This window comes from Diaporthe batatas, assembly GCF_019321695.1.
Source record: "Diaporthe batatas strain CRI 302-4 chromosome Unknown Contig00001, whole genome shotgun sequence".
Lineage (NCBI taxonomy): Eukaryota > Fungi > Ascomycota > Sordariomycetes > Diaporthales > Diaporthaceae > Diaporthe > Diaporthe batatas.
This window is the reverse complement of record NW_025408548.1, coordinates 2205997-2223080: the sequence shown is the minus strand read 5'-3', so window position 1 is coordinate 2223080 and position 17084 is coordinate 2205997. Positions and strand designations below refer to the sequence as shown.

General features: G+C 56.5%; 6 protein-coding genes across 6 annotated transcripts; 4 read left to right on the top strand and 2 right to left on the bottom strand.

Annotated features, from left to right (window-relative positions):
* Positions 1-982: 982 nt before the first annotated feature.
* Positions 983-6121, top strand: KVR01_000884 (uncharacterized protein). Its single transcript, XM_044792837.1, has 3 exons — positions 983-1929; positions 2038-2253; positions 2374-6121. The coding sequence occupies exons 1-3, from the start codon at positions 1814-1816 to the stop codon at positions 3725-3727; spliced, it is 1686 nt and encodes a 561-aa protein (XP_044650833.1). The 5' UTR covers positions 983-1813; the 3' UTR covers positions 3728-6121.
* KVR01_000519 (mRNA (guanine-N7)-methyltransferase) lies at positions 4057-6121 on the bottom strand. Its single transcript, XM_044784710.1, has 2 exons — positions 6028-6121; positions 4057-5957 (listed from the first exon to the last, which is right to left on the bottom strand). Exon 2 carries the CDS (start codon positions 5701-5703, stop codon positions 4321-4323), a length of 1383 nt encoding a protein of 460 aa, XP_044650468.1. The 5' UTR covers positions 5704-5957; positions 6028-6121; the 3' UTR covers positions 4057-4320.
* A 343-nt stretch (positions 6122-6464) lies between these two features.
* On the top strand, positions 6465-8079 carry KVR01_000143 (proteasome regulatory particle lid subunit RPN7; the record flags this gene model as incomplete). Its single annotated transcript, XM_044782641.1, has 3 exons — positions 6465-6923; positions 6990-7813; positions 7881-8079. The coding sequence occupies 3 exons, from the start codon at positions 6465-6467 to the stop codon at positions 8077-8079; spliced, it is 1482 nt and encodes a 493-aa protein (XP_044650092.1).
* A 376-nt stretch (positions 8080-8455) lies between these two features.
* Positions 8456-10036, bottom strand: KVR01_000766 (uncharacterized protein; the record flags this gene model as incomplete). The annotated part of the gene is made up of 2 exons (XM_044784000.1): positions 8456-9507; positions 9631-10036. 2 exons carry the CDS (start codon positions 10034-10036, stop codon positions 8456-8458), a joined length of 1458 nt encoding a protein of 485 aa, XP_044650715.1.
* Positions 10037-13162: 3126 nt separating this feature from the next.
* KVR01_001022 (uncharacterized protein) lies at positions 13163-15101 on the top strand (the record flags this gene model as incomplete). The annotated part of the gene is made up of 5 exons (XM_044791172.1): positions 13163-13509; positions 13568-13879; positions 13942-14353; positions 14424-14888; positions 14942-15101. Exons 1-5 carry the CDS (start codon positions 13323-13325, stop codon positions 15099-15101), a joined length of 1536 nt encoding a protein of 511 aa, XP_044650971.1. The 5' UTR covers positions 13163-13322.
* Positions 15102-16128: 1027 nt separating this feature from the next.
* Positions 16129-16668, top strand: KVR01_000423 (uncharacterized protein; the record flags this gene model as incomplete). Its single annotated transcript, XM_044793871.1, has 2 exons — positions 16129-16141; positions 16233-16668. 2 exons carry the CDS (start codon positions 16129-16131, stop codon positions 16376-16378), a joined length of 159 nt encoding a protein of 52 aa, XP_044650372.1. The 3' UTR covers positions 16379-16668.
* Positions 16669-17084: the final 416 nt, after the last annotated feature.

The following is a 17084-nucleotide window of genomic DNA, read 5'->3' as shown; positions in this document are numbered from 1 at the left end:
TAGTGTGCATTACCAACACCCGGGCGCGTTTCGGCACCCCTCGCTTGCGCGTTGGTCTCAGGACTCAGGTCTGTCTGTCTGCCCGTCTGTCTTGCGAGCCGCCCGCCCCATTGTTTCATAATCAGCCGCCCACGAGGCTGGACGTGGTGAGAAAGTAGTCTCCCGATTCCCCGAAGGAATAAGCATCCCACAGACCTTTGTGTATGTATGTGTGTGTGTATGTACGTGCATACCAGGCTGAGTGAGTCCCGGAAGGAAAGGCCAAAAAAATAATAATACACGCGGGCACCTTGGCCCAGACGATAATATCTATTTCCCCGCTTTGGCTGAGCAGCCTGGCTTGCCGCTCTGAATCCTTCAGAGCCGCCTCCACCTCCACGACCAGCCAGCCTGAAGGGTTACTTCTGGGATGGCATCCAAGGCAAACGAGGCGGGGAGGTATAGGCAGGCTCTGAGGGGCTTTTCCCTCCCTCCCACACAGCCCAGCCGAACCCCGGGTCCAGCCACGTTTTCCCTAACGAGGCCCACACCTTGGGTGTGCAGGCCGCCGGTGAGCGAACTGCAGAGAGAGAAGCGAAGGGTGGGTGGGTGGTGGTGAGCAGGGCCTGTCCCCTTCCAAGGTGTACAGTGAGGCCACCCAGCCGGGCCCCAAGAGTGAGCGAGCGCCTGCTCGAAGACCACAGCCCAGCCCAGCCAGCCCTGGGGTGGGCGCTTTCGACGCCCGAGGCAAAGCCACCCTCCACCATCTTCACCCCCCCCCCCCAACATTCCTGCCAGATAGATGGCAGCGTTGCATGTAGAATGTCTGAGATGCCTGGGAGCTGCTGGCCGACTGACCAACCAGGACTGTTTTGGGTGGTGGACAACATGTGCCCATAGCCGGACACGCGTGGGTTTTTTTTTGGCGTGGCGGTTGATGGTGTGGTTGAACTGGATACCACGCCGTTTCGCTTCGCGTCATATGGAGGGCGCCTACGCTGTCGGACTTTTTCCCTGCTGCTGCTCCTGCTGACACCCTGCGTCTAAATCCTCAGCTTGTGGGACGGGCCGCGCTCCATCTGGACGCCTAGTTTGTCTGCCTCTCTCTCTCTCTGTGTGTGTCTCCGGATGCCTAAAAGGCGTCGCCAGCACAGTCAGTCCCCCACACCCCCTTCGAGGCTCTCTCTTGGGATCTGGGATCGCCACGGTGCCAGACCGAACTTTCGAGGGCGGACCCTTTTTGACTCATCGAGATTGCGGAAGGGAAAGCTTCGACGTGGCCGGGGCAGGGGAGGCTGCGATTCTTGTTATAGACATGATCGTTCGTCCCCCCCTCCTCTATGGGGCGGCAGGGAAGATCTAGGACTGGGTTTAGCAACACCTCCCAGCCTACCGTGGCCAGGTGAGGCTCCAGGGACATGGGTTCGTGGGGTTGAGCGTGGACTGTTCCATTGGGTGCCTTGTTATCCCAAGTAGTTATCTATAGCCCTCAGAGTGTCCCTCCGTGCTTTCCCTTCCATCCCCTCCTCAGGGCTTCCCAAGTACGCCTTGCTGAGGCGCCCCGTCACACCTCCATCTCTGCCCCGGCTACTTCTATGATGCTTTCTCCTCCCGAGCAGTCTCCTCTCCCATAGCCCTATCTCCACGCTCCTATATCCATGACAATCATCTCCGTCTGTGGCAAAAAAAGAAATACTCAGCTGCCGGCCAAAACTCTAATGCCTCGCGCCGCCCGAGCTGACGGCCTCCCCCAGGCTGGACCACAGCTCCCCAGGACCGGGGACAACGCCATCCCGGCGTGAAGGCCGGTGATAACCACCGAACAAGGGAAAAGATGACCAAGGAATGGCTGAGGTACCGGTCGACGATCCTCGGCCTGTACAAGGATCAAAGCAAGACCCTCGACGAGGTGAGGCGGATCATGAAGGAGGAGTATGGCTTCGAAGCATCGTAAGTAAAAGATCTCCATTGCTACCCCGAGACACTGACTTTCCCTGGCCACCCGTCTTCTTTCGAGGCGAGACATGTTCCCGCTGACAGACATGATCCCATCTCCAGGGTCCGGGCATATAGGTCCCGCTTTGATAAATGGAGAATCCACAAGTATAACTGCGCGCGCCGAAGGGCCGTGACAGTGACGGCGGCGGGAAGCTTCCACCAGCAGGAAGGCTATCTGTGTCGAGGCCGGGACGTCCATGTCCCGGCGTCGCACGCTGAGTGCCAGTTCCTGCCCATAAGGCATTACTCCGCTCCAGACGTGCTGGCGACCGAAAGGTAAGCTGTGCTTCGTCCTCTGCCACCGTCTTGCGGCCCCAGAGCCACCTGGACTTTCCAACCCTCTCCCGGTGAAACGTCCATTTTGGCTAACTCGCTCCGTGCCTCCTCCCATAACAGCGAGTTCCGCCCGTACACGCCACAGGAGCCCTACACCACCACCAGGCCAGGGATAAAGCCAGAACCGCCGGTGGACCACGAGAACAGCCCGAGGATCCAGCCCGTAGGCGGGGAGCATCAACCCGGACAGGCTTACCGCTCCTGGTTCGAGTCGTCGCACAGCGCGGGAATCGGGGACGCCACCCACCAAGCCCCGAAGGCGGAGGGGGGCGTTTCCGCCAGCAGCTGCAGCAGCAACAACAGCAGCAGTCCGCCCAGCACCACCAACACCACCACACGGATGTTCTTCAGCAATAGCGGTGGCATACCCCAGGCCCGAGGAGCAGCAGACAACAACAACAACAGCAGCCCCAGCCCCTACAATGCCACGGACCAGCTGCACTGGATCATGCACGCCGTCCAGGTCCCGCTCCAGCAGGACGCCCTCGAGACCCTGCGGCAATATCTCCTGTGCAGTCCAGTCGTGACCCGTGGCCTTTCCAGCGGGGAGTCACCATTTTCCAGGCTGGCCATCATGGTCTGGCAGCAGCTGGCCTCGGACGGCACGCTGGGGCCCGAGCCGGTGTGGAAGCTGGCCGCCGAGTGCCTGCGGCAGTTCCTCCTCCTAGGCGAGGACCCGGATGTCCTGGTCGGCGACAGGCCCCTCCTGATCCGGATCCTCGAGCAGCCAGTGCGGACCAGGGCCTTTGACCTGCTCTGGCCGTTCGTGTGGACCCTCGCCCAGCAGGCCAGCCCGGCCAACCACCACCACCACCACGGCCTCAACGCCCTCCACACACTGCTGCTCTCGATGGGGGCAAGCGAGATCGGTGTCGGTGGCATGGCCGTCATCGTCCCCACCGACATCGCCGCCGCCCGCACCCGCCTCGTCAAGCTCCTCGTCACCCGCGTCGCGGAGGCGGGGCGCCTCGCCGACCGCAACGCCCAGGGGTACACGGCGCTCCAGCAGTACGTCTACCACACCGCGCGGCACGACTACCCGGAGCACGTCCTGGCCATCTGCGCCGAGCTCGTCCGGCATGAGGCCAGCAGCAGCAGCAGCGCCGTGGTCTCGCCGACGTTCGTGGCCGACCTGCGCGCCGGCAAGCTGGCCGCGGGCCTACACGACCAGGCCTCCGCCGCGGGGCTGCTGCCCTTCGTCTGGACCTCGGCATGCCAGCTCAGCGTCGCGGGTGACGCCACCGCCGCCGAGGAGCACCTGAATGTTGTCCTCTGCTGCATCGGGCGCCGGGCTGAGGCCGAGCAGCTCAGGGTGATGCTGCCCCGGCCAGTGGTGCCAGCACCAATGGCTCTTCCTAGTCCTGTCTCGCCGTTGGCTGTTTCGCCTAGGGTTGAGGTGAAGTATGCGTGGTGATGGGCGTCGGGATTGGGAGTGTATAAGATATTACAAGGCGAAATGGGAGGTCGATCCGGGAAGTCCATTCGCTTGTAAGCTGTCGTTCTGTCTGGGGGGTTGTTTTCATTCCTTTCTTTCCTGTCAACGCTGTTCCCTTTCCACGAAGCTGCTCCAGTCAGCAAGCCCATAAGCCCAGGTTCACAGTACTGGGATAGACGTATCCCTAAGAACAAGACATGAGGTCGGCAAAGATTCTTCAAAAAAGCATACATGACAGACGAACCGTTTATGGGTTGTTAGCAGATCATTTGTAACACGCATTGACTTTGGTTCCCCTCGGTGTCAAAATCATTATTTCGTTATCTCCTCTAGCTGAGGTTCACCTCATGTGCACGCTTGGGGCATGGCGTTCGCGCATTCATGTGCCACTTCTTGTTCGATGAACGGACAGCTGTCTGCTGATAAACTACGCCGTAGCCTGTATCGTGGTGGTCATACAACAAACCAGCATCCTCATTCGCGACTGACAACGGCAGAAGGTATGAGGTCCAGGTATGGCTGAAATGAGAAGTTTCTGGACTGGTCTTGCGGTGACAGTAGGAGGAGGGGTCCTACACCTTGTAAAAGCAGAATCCTACGTAGAACGATGCGGCCTCCATCTCCTCCGGAGAGACCAAAAGCTCGCCCCCATGTCTCTGTCGTACACCCATCCGCTCGCTTAGGGCACCCAGCGTAGGGTCATCCTTCTCTGTCTTCCAAATGTCGGAAAAAGTCTTGTGGTACTGCAGCTCGAGATTGTAGTCCTCCGCTAGAGCTCGGAAGGCCTCCCAAGGGACAACGTACTCAGGCACCTCCTCGACGGCCTCGTGCAGGAAGAAGTTGTACTTCCAGCCGAATGGAGGTCGAAAAATGCCGTCTTCGGGGGTCTTACCCGGGAACCTAACCCGGTAGATGTCGTTGCCCCACTCAGCAGTCGGCTCGGCCTCGCCCTCCTCCTTCTCCTCGCCCTCCTCAAGCTCGCCCTCATCCTCGGCCTTGGGCTCTTCGCCATTCTTCTCGGCCTGTTCAGCCTTGGCCTTCTGCTTCTCGTTGAATTCCTTCACCTTCTCGCCGATGACGTCAGAATTGGGAATGGTGCCGATCAAGCGTCCGCCTTTCTTCAATGAGCCAGCCACGTTCTTCAGCATCTGGCGGGCTTTTGCCTCGCTCTCAAACGCGTAGTGCATGCAGAACATCATGGAGACGACGTCGAACCCGCGCTCGCTGCTGATGTTGGACTGCGTGAATCCCACTTGTCGTACGATGTCGATGTCTTCGATAGATTCGGCGAAACAGTCCTTGACGTGGAACCTTGCCTGGAACAAGCGAGGCTGTGGACGCCGGTAGTTACCCCCGCGGCCACCTCTTCCGCCGTGCCGGTCCCTCTGCGACATGCCTCTGTATCGTTCCTGCGCCTGTTCGATTGAGATGTCGGCCGGGTCGAGCCCCACATATAACTCCACAGTCTGCGGCGCCTGCTGCCACTTGCCCAAGTCGCCTCCCTTGCCGCAGCCGATGTCCAAGATCAGTAGCTCTCTGCCACTTGACATGCCCCTCTCGAATGCGCCTGGTGTGTGATCCTCATCCGGGGCGAACTTTTGAATGATGCAGCTCTTGATCCAGTTGTTGAAGGAGCGGAGTCCCTTGATTCGGCTGTCGGTCTTACGCCAGTCGCGACCACGCTCGGGAACTGCATTATAGTGAGCGCGGACCACGTCGTTGATGGCGGCGCGCTGTGTCTCGGCCTGTGTTGCCGCGGCCTGCTGCTCGCGCTCGCGCTCAAGGGCACGCTGGCGGAGTTCCTCGCGCTGGGCTTCGTTGATGCGCGACCGCTGGCCAGGTCTCTTGAGTTTGCGGGGCTGTTCAGAACCTGAGGGGGACGTGCTTCGCTGTCGCTTTTTGGCAGGCGCAAGGGCCCTGGCGTCGTACGGTTGGGGAAGATCGTCTCCTGCCATGGCGACAAGTGTGCGATTGATATGGATTCGAGTTACCACAGTCGTCGGAGTCGTTTAAAGTGTCAGATTCGTGGAGATGGTAGTAGAGATGATAGAGTTTGTAAGGTCGAAGTTGTCGCGTGGGAAGTCGCAACGGCGGGCTGCTCCCAATAAATAACTTAGGTAACCTCGAGAAGCGGCCGTGCAAGTCCAAGACGGTCTGGGACGGAAGGGACACTGGTGGTCTCGATTTGAGCCGACAGCTCCTGCCTAGACTTCTAGCTGATTTAGCTCGACGTCTACTGCCCAGAGGCCCAGAGGTCGTAAAAAATGGTGTCTTCTCACGGGGTATTTCTTGTGCCGGGGTTTCTGACTCTGATTCGGAAACAATGAAGAGCCTGTGACGGAACAGTAGAAGAGTGAAGAAAGGGGCAGTCAGTCAGTCAGACGCATCTGGGGTCCAGCGAGGTTCAAGCATTGCACCTTGCTAGGTGGGCGGTACCTGGGTACCTAGGTACATTGTAAGAGCCTGGACCCACCCCCGGGTGCATGGGCGATTATGGCGGGCATTACGAAAGAAGCTCTGGAGCCTGCTGCTGTCAGCCACTCACTACCTCAACAGCAACATCGGCAAGCTTCCTTTGCCAACACAACTTCTCAAGCATCCGAAGCCCAACGATCACCACCCAATTCGGCGCCTCAAACCCTTGCCTCTATCGCCGTTCTCTCCTGTACCTCTCATCCCCAGCTGACATCGTCCTCACCCCCATTCGAACACAATCATGGGCTCAGATCCTCAATACGCGAAATGGCCTCTGCTGCCCCTGTCGCAGCATGTCTTCACCCTCACAAACCCATACGCCTCGCGGCCAACTCAGGATGCCGCCGTCAAGAAGCTGCAGGATGCTATCGAGGAGCACAAGATGGCACCTCTGTACAGATACCTGGCACACCCGCTTGAGGGCATCCTGAACGCCGTGGGCGAGGGTGGCGCCAACACACCCGGCAAGCCTCTGAGCAGGAAGTCGAGCGCTGCTGGCATGATCGCCACCAAGGGACCTACGGCAACAGTCACAATCCCCTGGGACGAGGGTCTGTATCAGAAGCTGAAGGCGGAGAACGACCGGGAGCTGGAGGAGATTCAGAAGGAGGAGGACGAGGCCGTCGAGAAGGCCGGCGACTCTGAGATAATGGCTGCAAAGGGCAAGAGAGCCGAGTTCTGGGCGCGGGTTGGCGACAAGGTGCGCCTCCATCATCACCATCTCAGACCCCTTCATCACAATAGCTAATATCTGTCGTCTCACCAGGAGAAAGCCATAAGCACTTACGAAGACGTCTACGAGAAGACCGGAATCCTCGGCACCAAGATCGATCTCGTCCTCGCCATAATACGCATGGGGCTGTTCTACGGCGACAAGCTGCTCGTCAAGAAGGAGGTCGAGCGCGCCAAGACACTCGTCGAGAGCGGTGGTGACTGGGACAGGCGAAACCGCCTCAAGGCTTATGAGGGCTTGCACCTGCTCACCGTCCGATCGTACAACCTTTCCGCGCCCCTCCTGCTCGACTCCCTGTCCACATTCACGTCATACGAGCTCTGCACCTACTCCAACCTGGTAGTGTACTCCGTGCTCGCAGGGTCCGTTAGCCTGAAGCGTGTCGACTTCAAGAGCAAGGTCGTGGACGCCCCCGAGATCAAGGCCATCCTAGGCGATGGCGAGGACAAGCTGGCGGCCCTCAGCGGGCGTGTGTCCGCAGGCCCCAGTGCGGACGACCCGGCCACTGGGGACGAGTCTGGCACCCAGGCACAGCAGGCGGCCAAGAAGAAGGCCGTCAACCTCACGACGCTGGGCTCCAGCACCGAGCAGCCCGAGGCCGAGATGGCGGTGGACTTCTCGCCGCTGGCCAAGCTGGTCAGCAGCCTGTACAGCGGGCGCTACAAGACCTTCTTCCAGTCCCTGGCGCTCGTCGAGGAGCAGTTCCTCACCCAGGACCGGTACCTCCACGAGCACAAGAACTGGTTCATCCGCGAGATGCGGCTGCGCGCGTACCAGCAGCTGCTGCAGAGCTACAGGGTCGTCGGGCTGGAGAGCATGGCGAACCAGTTTGGCGTCACGGTGGACTTTTTGGACAGGTTCGTTTTTACCCTCTCCTCACAGAAGGACGTCCTTCAAAAGCACGAATTACTGACAATACTTTAGGGATCTCGCCAAGTTTGTCGCTGGAGGCCGCATCCCCTGCACCATCGACCGGGTGTCGGGCAAGGGCGTCATCGAGACGAACCGGCCTGACGACAAGAACAAGCAGTACCAAGATGTGGTGCGCCAGGGTGACCAGCTGATCACCAAGCTGCAGAAGTACGGCCAGGCCGTGAGGCTCCGTGGGAGCGAGAGGGCATAGACGCAACATCAAGGCGCAAGATAGACCCGGGACAATGGAAGGGCAGATGATGCTTGTGGCATGGCACACATTGATGGGGTGCTGGGCCATGTGCCCAAGCCACACTGTATTGTATGATACCTAGACACAGATGAAATGACCTATTGGGGAATCCAAACAGAAGTGCTCCGAATTGAGGTGGGAATCCTCTTTTGTTACATTTCCAATTCCGTCATGTACTCATCTATGATGCAGCACTGTCATGAAAACATCGCGGTTTGCATCCAAACAGGCGAACGCCATGCCATGTCCAAATCCACTCAAAATCTACACGATGGCTGAAGCCATCTGTTTCCCCTCTCCTTCGTCCCCTTTCCAACGCGACTGGCTGTTCTGTCTACCTGTACTTGTTCATGAACTCCTCGTGGAACTTGACAATCGACCCGACCCACTCGGTACCAGGGGCGAGGAAAGTCGTCCGGAAGTGCAGGGTGCCCTCCTTCTGACCAAACCCGCTGCCAGGGACCAGACAGACGCCAGTAGCCTCGAGCAGCCTCAGGCAGTAGAACTCGTCGGCGGCACGGCCCTCGGCCCTGGCGGCCTCGATGGCCTTGGCGGGGATCTTGACGGTGGGGAACAGGTACATGCTGCCCTGGGGCTCGCCGCACTCGACGCCCTCCATCTTCTCGAAGGCGCGCCACAGGGCGTACGCGCGGTCCTTGAGGTTGTTGAAGATGAAGTTGTACTCCTTGTCGTACAGCTCGTAGCTGGGCTCGCCCGGCTTGGGCGGGTTGACCATGAGCTCGACCAGGCACTGGGCGATGACGGGGGCGCACAGGGTGATGGACACGAACTTGTAGATCTCGGCCTGGACCTTGGGGTCGAAGCCGACCAGCTCGAAGTAGCCGCCGCGGTGGCCGCACTCGCCCACCATGCCCTTGGACACGGACTGCAGCGACGCGAGCTCGACGGCGTCGTACTTGCCGGGCTGCTCCTTCTGCAGCGTCCTGAGGACCTTCTTGAAGGAGTGGAACTCGCCGACGAACACGTTGGTCTGGTACACCTCGTCGGCCATGACGACCAGCTTCTCCTCGCTCGCAAAGTCGAGGACGCTGCGGATGTCGTCCTCGGACAGGCTGGCGCCGGTGGGGTTGCCTGGGTTGATGATGACGATGGCGCGGACGTCGACGCCCTTTGCCTTTGCGTCGGCACAGGCCTGCTTGATGGCCGATACATCGGTGCCCCAGTTGTGCGACTCATCCAGGTAGTAGGGCACACATGTGGCGTTCAAGACGGCGAGGGAAGCAGTGTAGAGGGGGTACTGGGGGATGGGCACCAAGACGCCTGTGTTGGGACCCTCACAGATGATGTGCAGGAGGGTGTTGACACCGGAGGAGGCACCGCCCGAGAGGTAGATGTCCGCCTCATTGGCTGGGAAGCCATCTCGCCCTGCGGCAGGTTAGCCTTGTCTCATGCAGCCTCAATCATTCTGCGGCAGCCTCATCCACCGCAACTTCTTCTGCACAGTGATCCCTGCTCTGTTTTTCTTTTTCAGGTTGAGGGCCAACTCACTCTCAAGAAAGTCAGCAATGCTCTGCCTGATGGCCGGGACACCGTTGCTGGCGCTGTATGCTCCGACTGAGCCAGCCTTGCTCAACAGCCACTTGGCCCTCTCGATCACATCGGTCTTGTAGCCGAGCTGATTCAGGAGAACATCCTCATGCTGCAGGAGCTGTGGGTTCTCGCACAGACTCAGGACCTGCCTGAAGAAGGTGATGGGCTTCTGGTCGAGCTGCTGGGGGTTGCCGATGTTGGCGGAGATGACCTCCTTGAAGGGGAGGTCGGTGTCGCCCCTAGCGAGCTTGGCCCGGTACTCCTCAGACTTGACGGCGAGCTCGCCACGGACGGCGTACTTGGCCTCCCTGACGTGAGGGTTGACGTTGTTGATATTCAGCCTCCGTGCCGGTGTGGACGACATTGCGCGATATGTGGGTATGTGAGGCTGCAGCTGGTGAGAAAAGCTGGCAGTGGATGCGAGAGTGGTCGGCGCTGAAGATGCTACAGAAGGGCAATATTGTGAGTTTAGATGTGCTATTGATCAGAAGCCAAGACGATATGTTGACAGAAAGTGAGAGTAGATGGATCAATGACGCTTTTAGCGGAGACGGCGGCAAGGTACGGTGAAGCTGGGATGAGTCAAGCAACGATAAGTATTGTAGACTATTAGTAGCAGCCAAGCAGCCGGGGAGGAAATGGGGTTTCAAGACTCTGTCAGGGAAGACCAAAAAAATGCGCGCATCCAGACGGACCCTGTCAAGAAAAGCTTCGGATCTCGTGGGGTAGATGGAAATCTCGCGTGCATACGGACGCAACAAAACAAGTACCGATGTGACTTGTCGATTAGATACAGCGTCATTGTATCTCCAACGTGGTGGGGCGAACCATGTCTCTGGCTTGTGCACCACGAGGACCTGCCCATGTGCACCTTGCACCTGCTGTTCCTCAGCTCCTGCGCCCGATCCAGCCGCTGGCTACTGGCTCCTGGCGCCCCCGTGGACCGTGGGGCCGGCCGACTTGGCCGACATCGGGGGCGGCGGACGGGGATCTATAGTGCGGGAGGCTGCGGGACAGGAAGGGTTGACCCAGAGGCTGAGTGGCTAGTAGCCAGTGAGTTAGCCCTGAAGCCAGCCAGCCACGCTTGAGGCCATCACCGAGTTTCAGGGCCTCGACCGCAAGCACACCTGTGCCCTCCAAAAATGGTGGTGGATCGTGCCGTGCCCAGAAAGAGTTCCACTGGGTCGTCGATCGTCGATCTTTTGGCCGTGGCGGTAGCAACGGCTGTCACTTTGAGATCGGTAGATCTGCCTCAGCCAAGCAGTGTGCAATGCAGTGCAGTGTAATAAGGTCAAGATTTGTGGGATAGGAAAGACGTTACCCAGTCTAAGTTTACCCCGAGCCAATGAAGCCCGGCAGCGACTCGACAAAACCGGGGCCACAGCCCTGGCCGACATCGAGACCGCCCTCTGCCCACGGAGAGCCATCGTCGTCAGCCCGTCTCTTGTCTGCTCGTCTTTTCGCACGACAGATGGTGGGCTGGGGGGATTCAGGCTTGATAGGAGGATGTTTGATTTGGATCAATTGATCAAGGGAGAGTCGTGAGCTGAATTAAAATAGCGTGGGGGAGAGATAAACAGGCCCGCAGGGCTGCCCCTGCTCGGCCAGGTAAGCTGGATATAGCCGCAAAAGCAGTGCCGCACGTAACACGGCAGCCCGTAATAAGCGCCGTCCCGATATGGCTCCAGTCACAGCTGTGGATAACCCGTTGTTGACGTTGACTCGCGATTTTCATTACATGGAACAGTGACACTAGTATTGGGGGTTGCTTTCCAGGACCAGCTAGAGGCTCTTTCTGCAAGTGGGATGTCGGGTTGTCTGATGCAAGACTGTCTGAACCTCGTAGTAATAGAGGACCCGCCACTGATGGGTGGGTTAGGTGGTTTCGTTCTTAATTTGTAACCATCCCAAAGGCGTACGCCCCTTCACACAGTGGTAAACACTCAATGACCCAGCTTTTACAAAAATTAGATTAAACACAATGCCGATGACAGTCATCCGGATACTATAGGTGAGAGGAGATAAACTTTGAGATTTGTAGATATTGAAAATGCCCTTGATGCCCGGGATGAGGTTGCGGGTTATGATCGCCTTGCGCGCTTTTTGAGGGCAGCGCGGTAGGGCGTCTTAGATGAATCTGGGAGCGAGAGGACGGAGTGGGCTAGGGCGAAGTAGGTTGCAATCTCAGCTGGTGTGAGACCGTTGTTGTAGACTTAGAAGGAGTCTGTTGTTTTGCTTAGAAATCATGTCATATCTGGGGGTAACGAGATGCAAGTGGGATAGCTCCAGGGAATGATGTTTATCTCAAGGTGAATCTATGGATGTCTCGTGATAACTGCAACTTGCCGCACAGATGGATCATTGTCTTCTCAAAACCATGGTAGTCGGCAATACCGTGCCTGGCACCGGGCCGTTGGGGTTTGAGCCCGCATGTACCGTACTGGTAAATAGGGGGGATCCGCAAGCGTTACGGCCCTCTGCAAGCGTTGTGGCTACTGCAAGACTTGCGCCTACCGTAAGAGTTAACCCCTTCCGCAAGAGTTAGAGAATTAAGGTATAAAAGTTATGTGAGAAGATTCTGGTAATCTGAAAGTTGCTTTGTTTACCTAGGCGTGGAGAATGGCTGAGAAGGATTCTTCTTTTGGTACGATTTTGAGGTTTTTCATTCTATGAGTTGTTTTGTCTTTACCGTTGCCTTCGCCTTCGCCTTTGCCTTCGCCTTCATCTTCTTTGTCGTCTTTCTCTTCGTGACTGCCTCTTCGTGACTGCCTCTTTGTGACTGCCTCTTTGTGACTGCCTCTTTGTGACTGCCTCTTTGTGACTGCCTCTTTGTGACTGCCTCTTCCTTAGGTACGTACCTACCTAGGTACGCCTAAAAAGCCCTTACGTGACTTTTATACTTTAATCCTCTAAGTCTTGCGGAAGGGCAACTCTTGCGGGCTGCCTGCAGACACCGGTACGGTAGGCTGCTGATATGAAGATGTCGACGTGATAGACACGTACCCTGGTAATACACCATCGCTCCCTTGATTCACAGTTCAGGTGCAGGCACAGCTCGAGCCTAATGCTATCAGTTGTGGCTAAAATACTAGTTTCCAGAAGCAAATTGAAAGTCACTGTCAAATTCCCTGCATGTGGAAACTTGCTGTGTCTATCTTGAAAGATGTATTGACTTGTCCTTCTAGGGCACTTGCTGTATTTCCGACTTATTAGTGGAGGGACAAAAAGAATTCAAATAGGCCTATGATCCACAGGTCCTTATACTGGATCTTTTCCTTTTCATGGGGGGTTTGAACACATTGAAATCCAGCCATTACTAGTCATCTAGTGCAGTGAAAGCTAAAGTGATAGTTTGCTGTGGATAATTTGTGCCTAGTTGGCTTGGGTTCCAAGGTTCACGTGGTGTTTCCAAGGCGGTCCCTACATATCGGACAAGAGCCTGCCGACGATCATCCTTGACTAGTCACAAAAGACAACCCCCATCCTAGCTGTCACCGGCAGGAGCAATATAGGCCGGTCCCTTTTGATTATTGAAATCCAGGGACGTAGAGCTTGTCCATCGGTCAGTGTCTCTTGGTATCGGCACAAGTTGTCAAGAAACAAATGAGAGGTGCCGTCCAAGCACCACTAAATCGCTCAAAATTTTCAACATGACGGCATCATCAATCCGGGAGAGCAACGCCGCAGCGGCCAGCTCCAGTCCGTCCAAGGAAAAACCAGGCATCGCGACGCCGGCAATGGAATTAGTTGGGGAAGAGGCGAGACCAATCGACCCTAGAGCGGAGAAGAGAGTCGTCAGGAAGATCGACCTTTTCCTCATGCCGGCCATGGTAATTGGTAGGATCGCAAGACCGTCCCATGATCAGACCAGAAAATCATTGACAGTGGCGTGCAGGTTACGGCCTGGTCTACTACGACAAGGCTATTCTGGGCAGTGCAGCACTCTTCGGCATGACGGCTGACCTCCATCTCTCGGTGGCGGACTCATCGGTCAGCCCGCCCAGGGTAGATACCACGAGGCTCAGCTGGGCCACCTCCATATTCTACTTTGGTCAGCTGGTTGGCTCATATCCCATGACTTATATCCTCCAGCGCTTCAACAATCGACAAATTCTCGGTCCTGCCGTGATGCTTTGGGCAGTGATCTGTGCCGCCACTGCTGGGGTGACTACTTGGCAAGGTCTCCTGGTGCAGCGATTCTTCCTGGGTATGACCATTGGACTTGCTTTACGATTTACGAGAATTTTCGAGCTGACGATATTTGACCAGGATTCACTGAGTCCATAGTCCCTACCTCCTTCATGATCACCGTCAGTGGGTATTACACCCAACCCGAACAAGCCTTGCGACAAAGCTGGTGGTTCTCAGGTACAGGCTGGTTCACGATTATCGGCGGGGGTCTCAATTACGGGTTTGCTCAGATTGATGGCGCTCTCAAGCCGTGGCAGTACCTCTACATCTTCGCCGGCGCACTAACGTTCCTGTTCGGATTGTGGTGCTTTGCATTGCCGAACTCCCCCTTGGATGCGTGGTTCTTGACGCCCGAGGAGCGTATTGTCGCCGTTGAGAGGCTGCGGGCAGGCCAGACTGGTGTCAGAAACCAGGAAATCAAAGGCGCCCAGATTATGGAGGCATTGTTGGATGCGAAGATCTGGCTAGTCGTGGTGATGATGGCCGCTGCGTGAGTTTCCCGCCACCCCTAATTGCTGGCCTGGCTCTCAGTTTTGCCGAGCTGATGCGTATTAATATAGGTACACGGTGAACGGTGCTGTATCCGGCTTTGGCCCTCTCATAGTGTCGACTTTCGGCTATTCTTCTCTCGACAGTATCTTGTTTCAGTTCCCGCTCGGTGCTATCAGTGCAAGCGGCATCACTCTGACCGGCTGGATATGCACCCGCCGCAACATTCGAATCCCACTTTTGGTCGCCTGTTGTCTTCCTGTCATCGCTGGCTTCATCATCATCTGGAAGTCTGAGTGGGGATACCGGCCAGCTGCTCCGGTTGTGGGATATTCAATCATTGGCTTCTTCGGGCCCGTAGTCGGACTTATCATTACCCTGGCGGCTGGTAATGTAGCAGGCGAGACGAAGAAAAGTTTCACAGCATCAGCTGTATTCGTCGCTTACTGCGTGGGCAACATAATCGGGCCTCAGATGGTAAAGAGTCAAACTAAGAGCCAGCACTATCCTGAGCTGTGGACAGGTTTGACCATTTGGTATGTACAGTGCCCTTTTACACTCCGAGTGACCTTATTAACAAGATGGATAGCTACTGTATCACCATCATCTCTGCCTCTGCATTGTATTTCATTCTACATAAAGAGAACAAAAGGCGGGATGCCCTTGGCCTGGATGAATGTGAACGAGACAGGCTGGCTTTCAAAGACTTGACAGATAAGAAGAACTTATATTTCAGATACGTCCTATAGAGGGCGCGCTGGGACATTCCTCGCTACGTTGTAAATTACCCGCAGATGACCCACTGACAAAGAACATAGGTATATACTTCAGGACTGCATATCTACCTAGGTACATAAGTGTTAGAAAATAGTAATGATATGATGTTAAAAATGCTCTTAGTCTAATACGAAGGGCAGAGGCGAGGGCGGGGACGAGCCGCTCAGTGACAGTGGCGGTAGCTGTGACCGTGAGGTGAACATAGGAGCACATTGTTGACTGCACCCCATACCGTACTTTGGTGGGTACTAGAGAGGCTTACTTACTATGAGCTGAAGGACGTTTTTTACCACCTCTTGGGTCTTGGGCGTTTACCACCGTATGAAGGCGCCATGTGTCCTCGGACGTATACGGAATAGAAGCGAAACCAGTTAATGAGCTTTCACGGAGTCAAGAACAACCGCTGCATGTGGTTACATTTAGAGATCGGATATTCGCACCCACCAAAACGGAGGGTACACCCATACCAGGAAACTCAGAGTTCAAAGTGCTTAGTTTGCACCAAGCTACAAGTAATTATGTGGTTTCGCTTCTATTCCGTATACGTCCGAGGACATATATGGCGCCTTCATACGGTGGTAACTACAAGTAATTATCTCGTAGGTTTATCCTATAGGATGTTATCCTATAGGAGGTTGTCCTACAGGAGGTTGTGTCCCATAGGAGGTCATCCCATAGGAGGTTGTCCTATGAGAGGTTGTCCCTTGGGGCTTGGGTATACCCTCCGTTTTGGTGGGTGCGAATATCCGATCTCTACATTTATCATTAGTTAGACATGAGCCAAACACGCCCTAACGCTGGTAATGTGTGCCTATGTGAAGTGCTGTTAGATTGTTCCAGTGAAGAAATGGCTACAACCAACGGCAGCAATCCAGGGTCCAACCCTGACAGGGGTCGTGCGATCGCCCGAAGCCCATTCCGACGTCAACCCAAAATCAAACCTCGCCCGTCAGCTCGCCGAATCCCCCATCAGGCCACGACAATTCCACACAGCTAGCCATGGCCAAGAAAGGTGAGCAGTGCAACACCCCAATCCAAGCCTTCTCCTCCCCCCAGCATGCCTGGCCAAGTACTAACCCGCGGCAACCTGCCGTCGTGAGCAGCGAAATCCCGCGTCGTCTCGGTGCGGCTCCTCTCGATGGCCATGACGGGCTTCTTCTACCAGTTCACGCGCCCGCGCACGTCGCCGCCCATGAGCATGCTCAAGTACGACCCGATAGGTACGCCACCAGCCAGTCGATCTCCTTGATGATCCTCCAATCTGGACGCCGCGACCGTGCCCTCCCGCCAACCCAAGTCGCGCCCAACTGAAGACGGCAGGCAGGCCGGCGCATTCCCACCCCTCGGCCGCCCACGTCCCATTCGAGCCCGAGGCCGGCCTGTCGCGGCGCACAAAAACCGCGCGATGACTGGGAATCCCTTCCGCGACTGCAATGGTGCACGGGACTGGGGGTCCAGACTATCCAATTGCACGCACTGCTGCCCCGGACCGATTTTGCTGACATTGGATCCAACAGTGCGACGAAAGGTCCTCTTCCTCGAACAAAAGCGGAAGGGAAATAGGTAGACAACTACAATCTATACCGTCGCTTGGCCGATAGCCTACAGTTATGAGGACACAAAGAAGCAACACTAAGATCCGCTCAAGTCTCTGGCTGTGCGGATACCCATCACACGGCGCTTCTGAAAATGGGAGACCGCGAATGGGGAGCAGTACGGAGCATGCACTGCGGGTGCAGGGTGGGTGCTAAGGAATCCGGGCTAGACCTCTACCTCAACAGAGGTCGTCCCGATGCCATGCCATCAGTTCCGGGTAATGAGGATTCGTTCAAGTCCAGGACAACGACATCCGCCTTTTCATGGGCTCGACGAGTTGTGGTCGAGGAGGTGAACGTGATAGAATAGGTCGCATTCGCGCTGCAATGCCGTGTATCAAGCAAGGTTCGATTAGTCTA

Excerpts from the sequence above, each read along its gene's own strand:
- KVR01_000884 (XM_044792837.1), top strand. The coding sequence starts at position 1,814 with ATGACCAAGGAATGGCTGAGGTACCGGTCGACGATCCTCGGCCTGTAC. Across the intron at positions 1,930-2,037 it reads GAGTATGGCTTCGAAGCATC|GGTCCGGGCATATAGGTCCC; the intron begins GTAAGTAAAAGA and ends TCCCATCTCCAG. Across the intron at positions 2,254-2,373 it reads GACGTGCTGGCGACCGAAAG|CGAGTTCCGCCCGTACACGC; the intron begins GTAAGCTGTGCT and ends CTCCCATAACAG.
- KVR01_000519 (XM_044784710.1), bottom strand. The coding sequence starts at position 5,703 with ATGGCAGGAGACGATCTTCCCCAACCGTACGACGCCAGGGCCCTTGCG.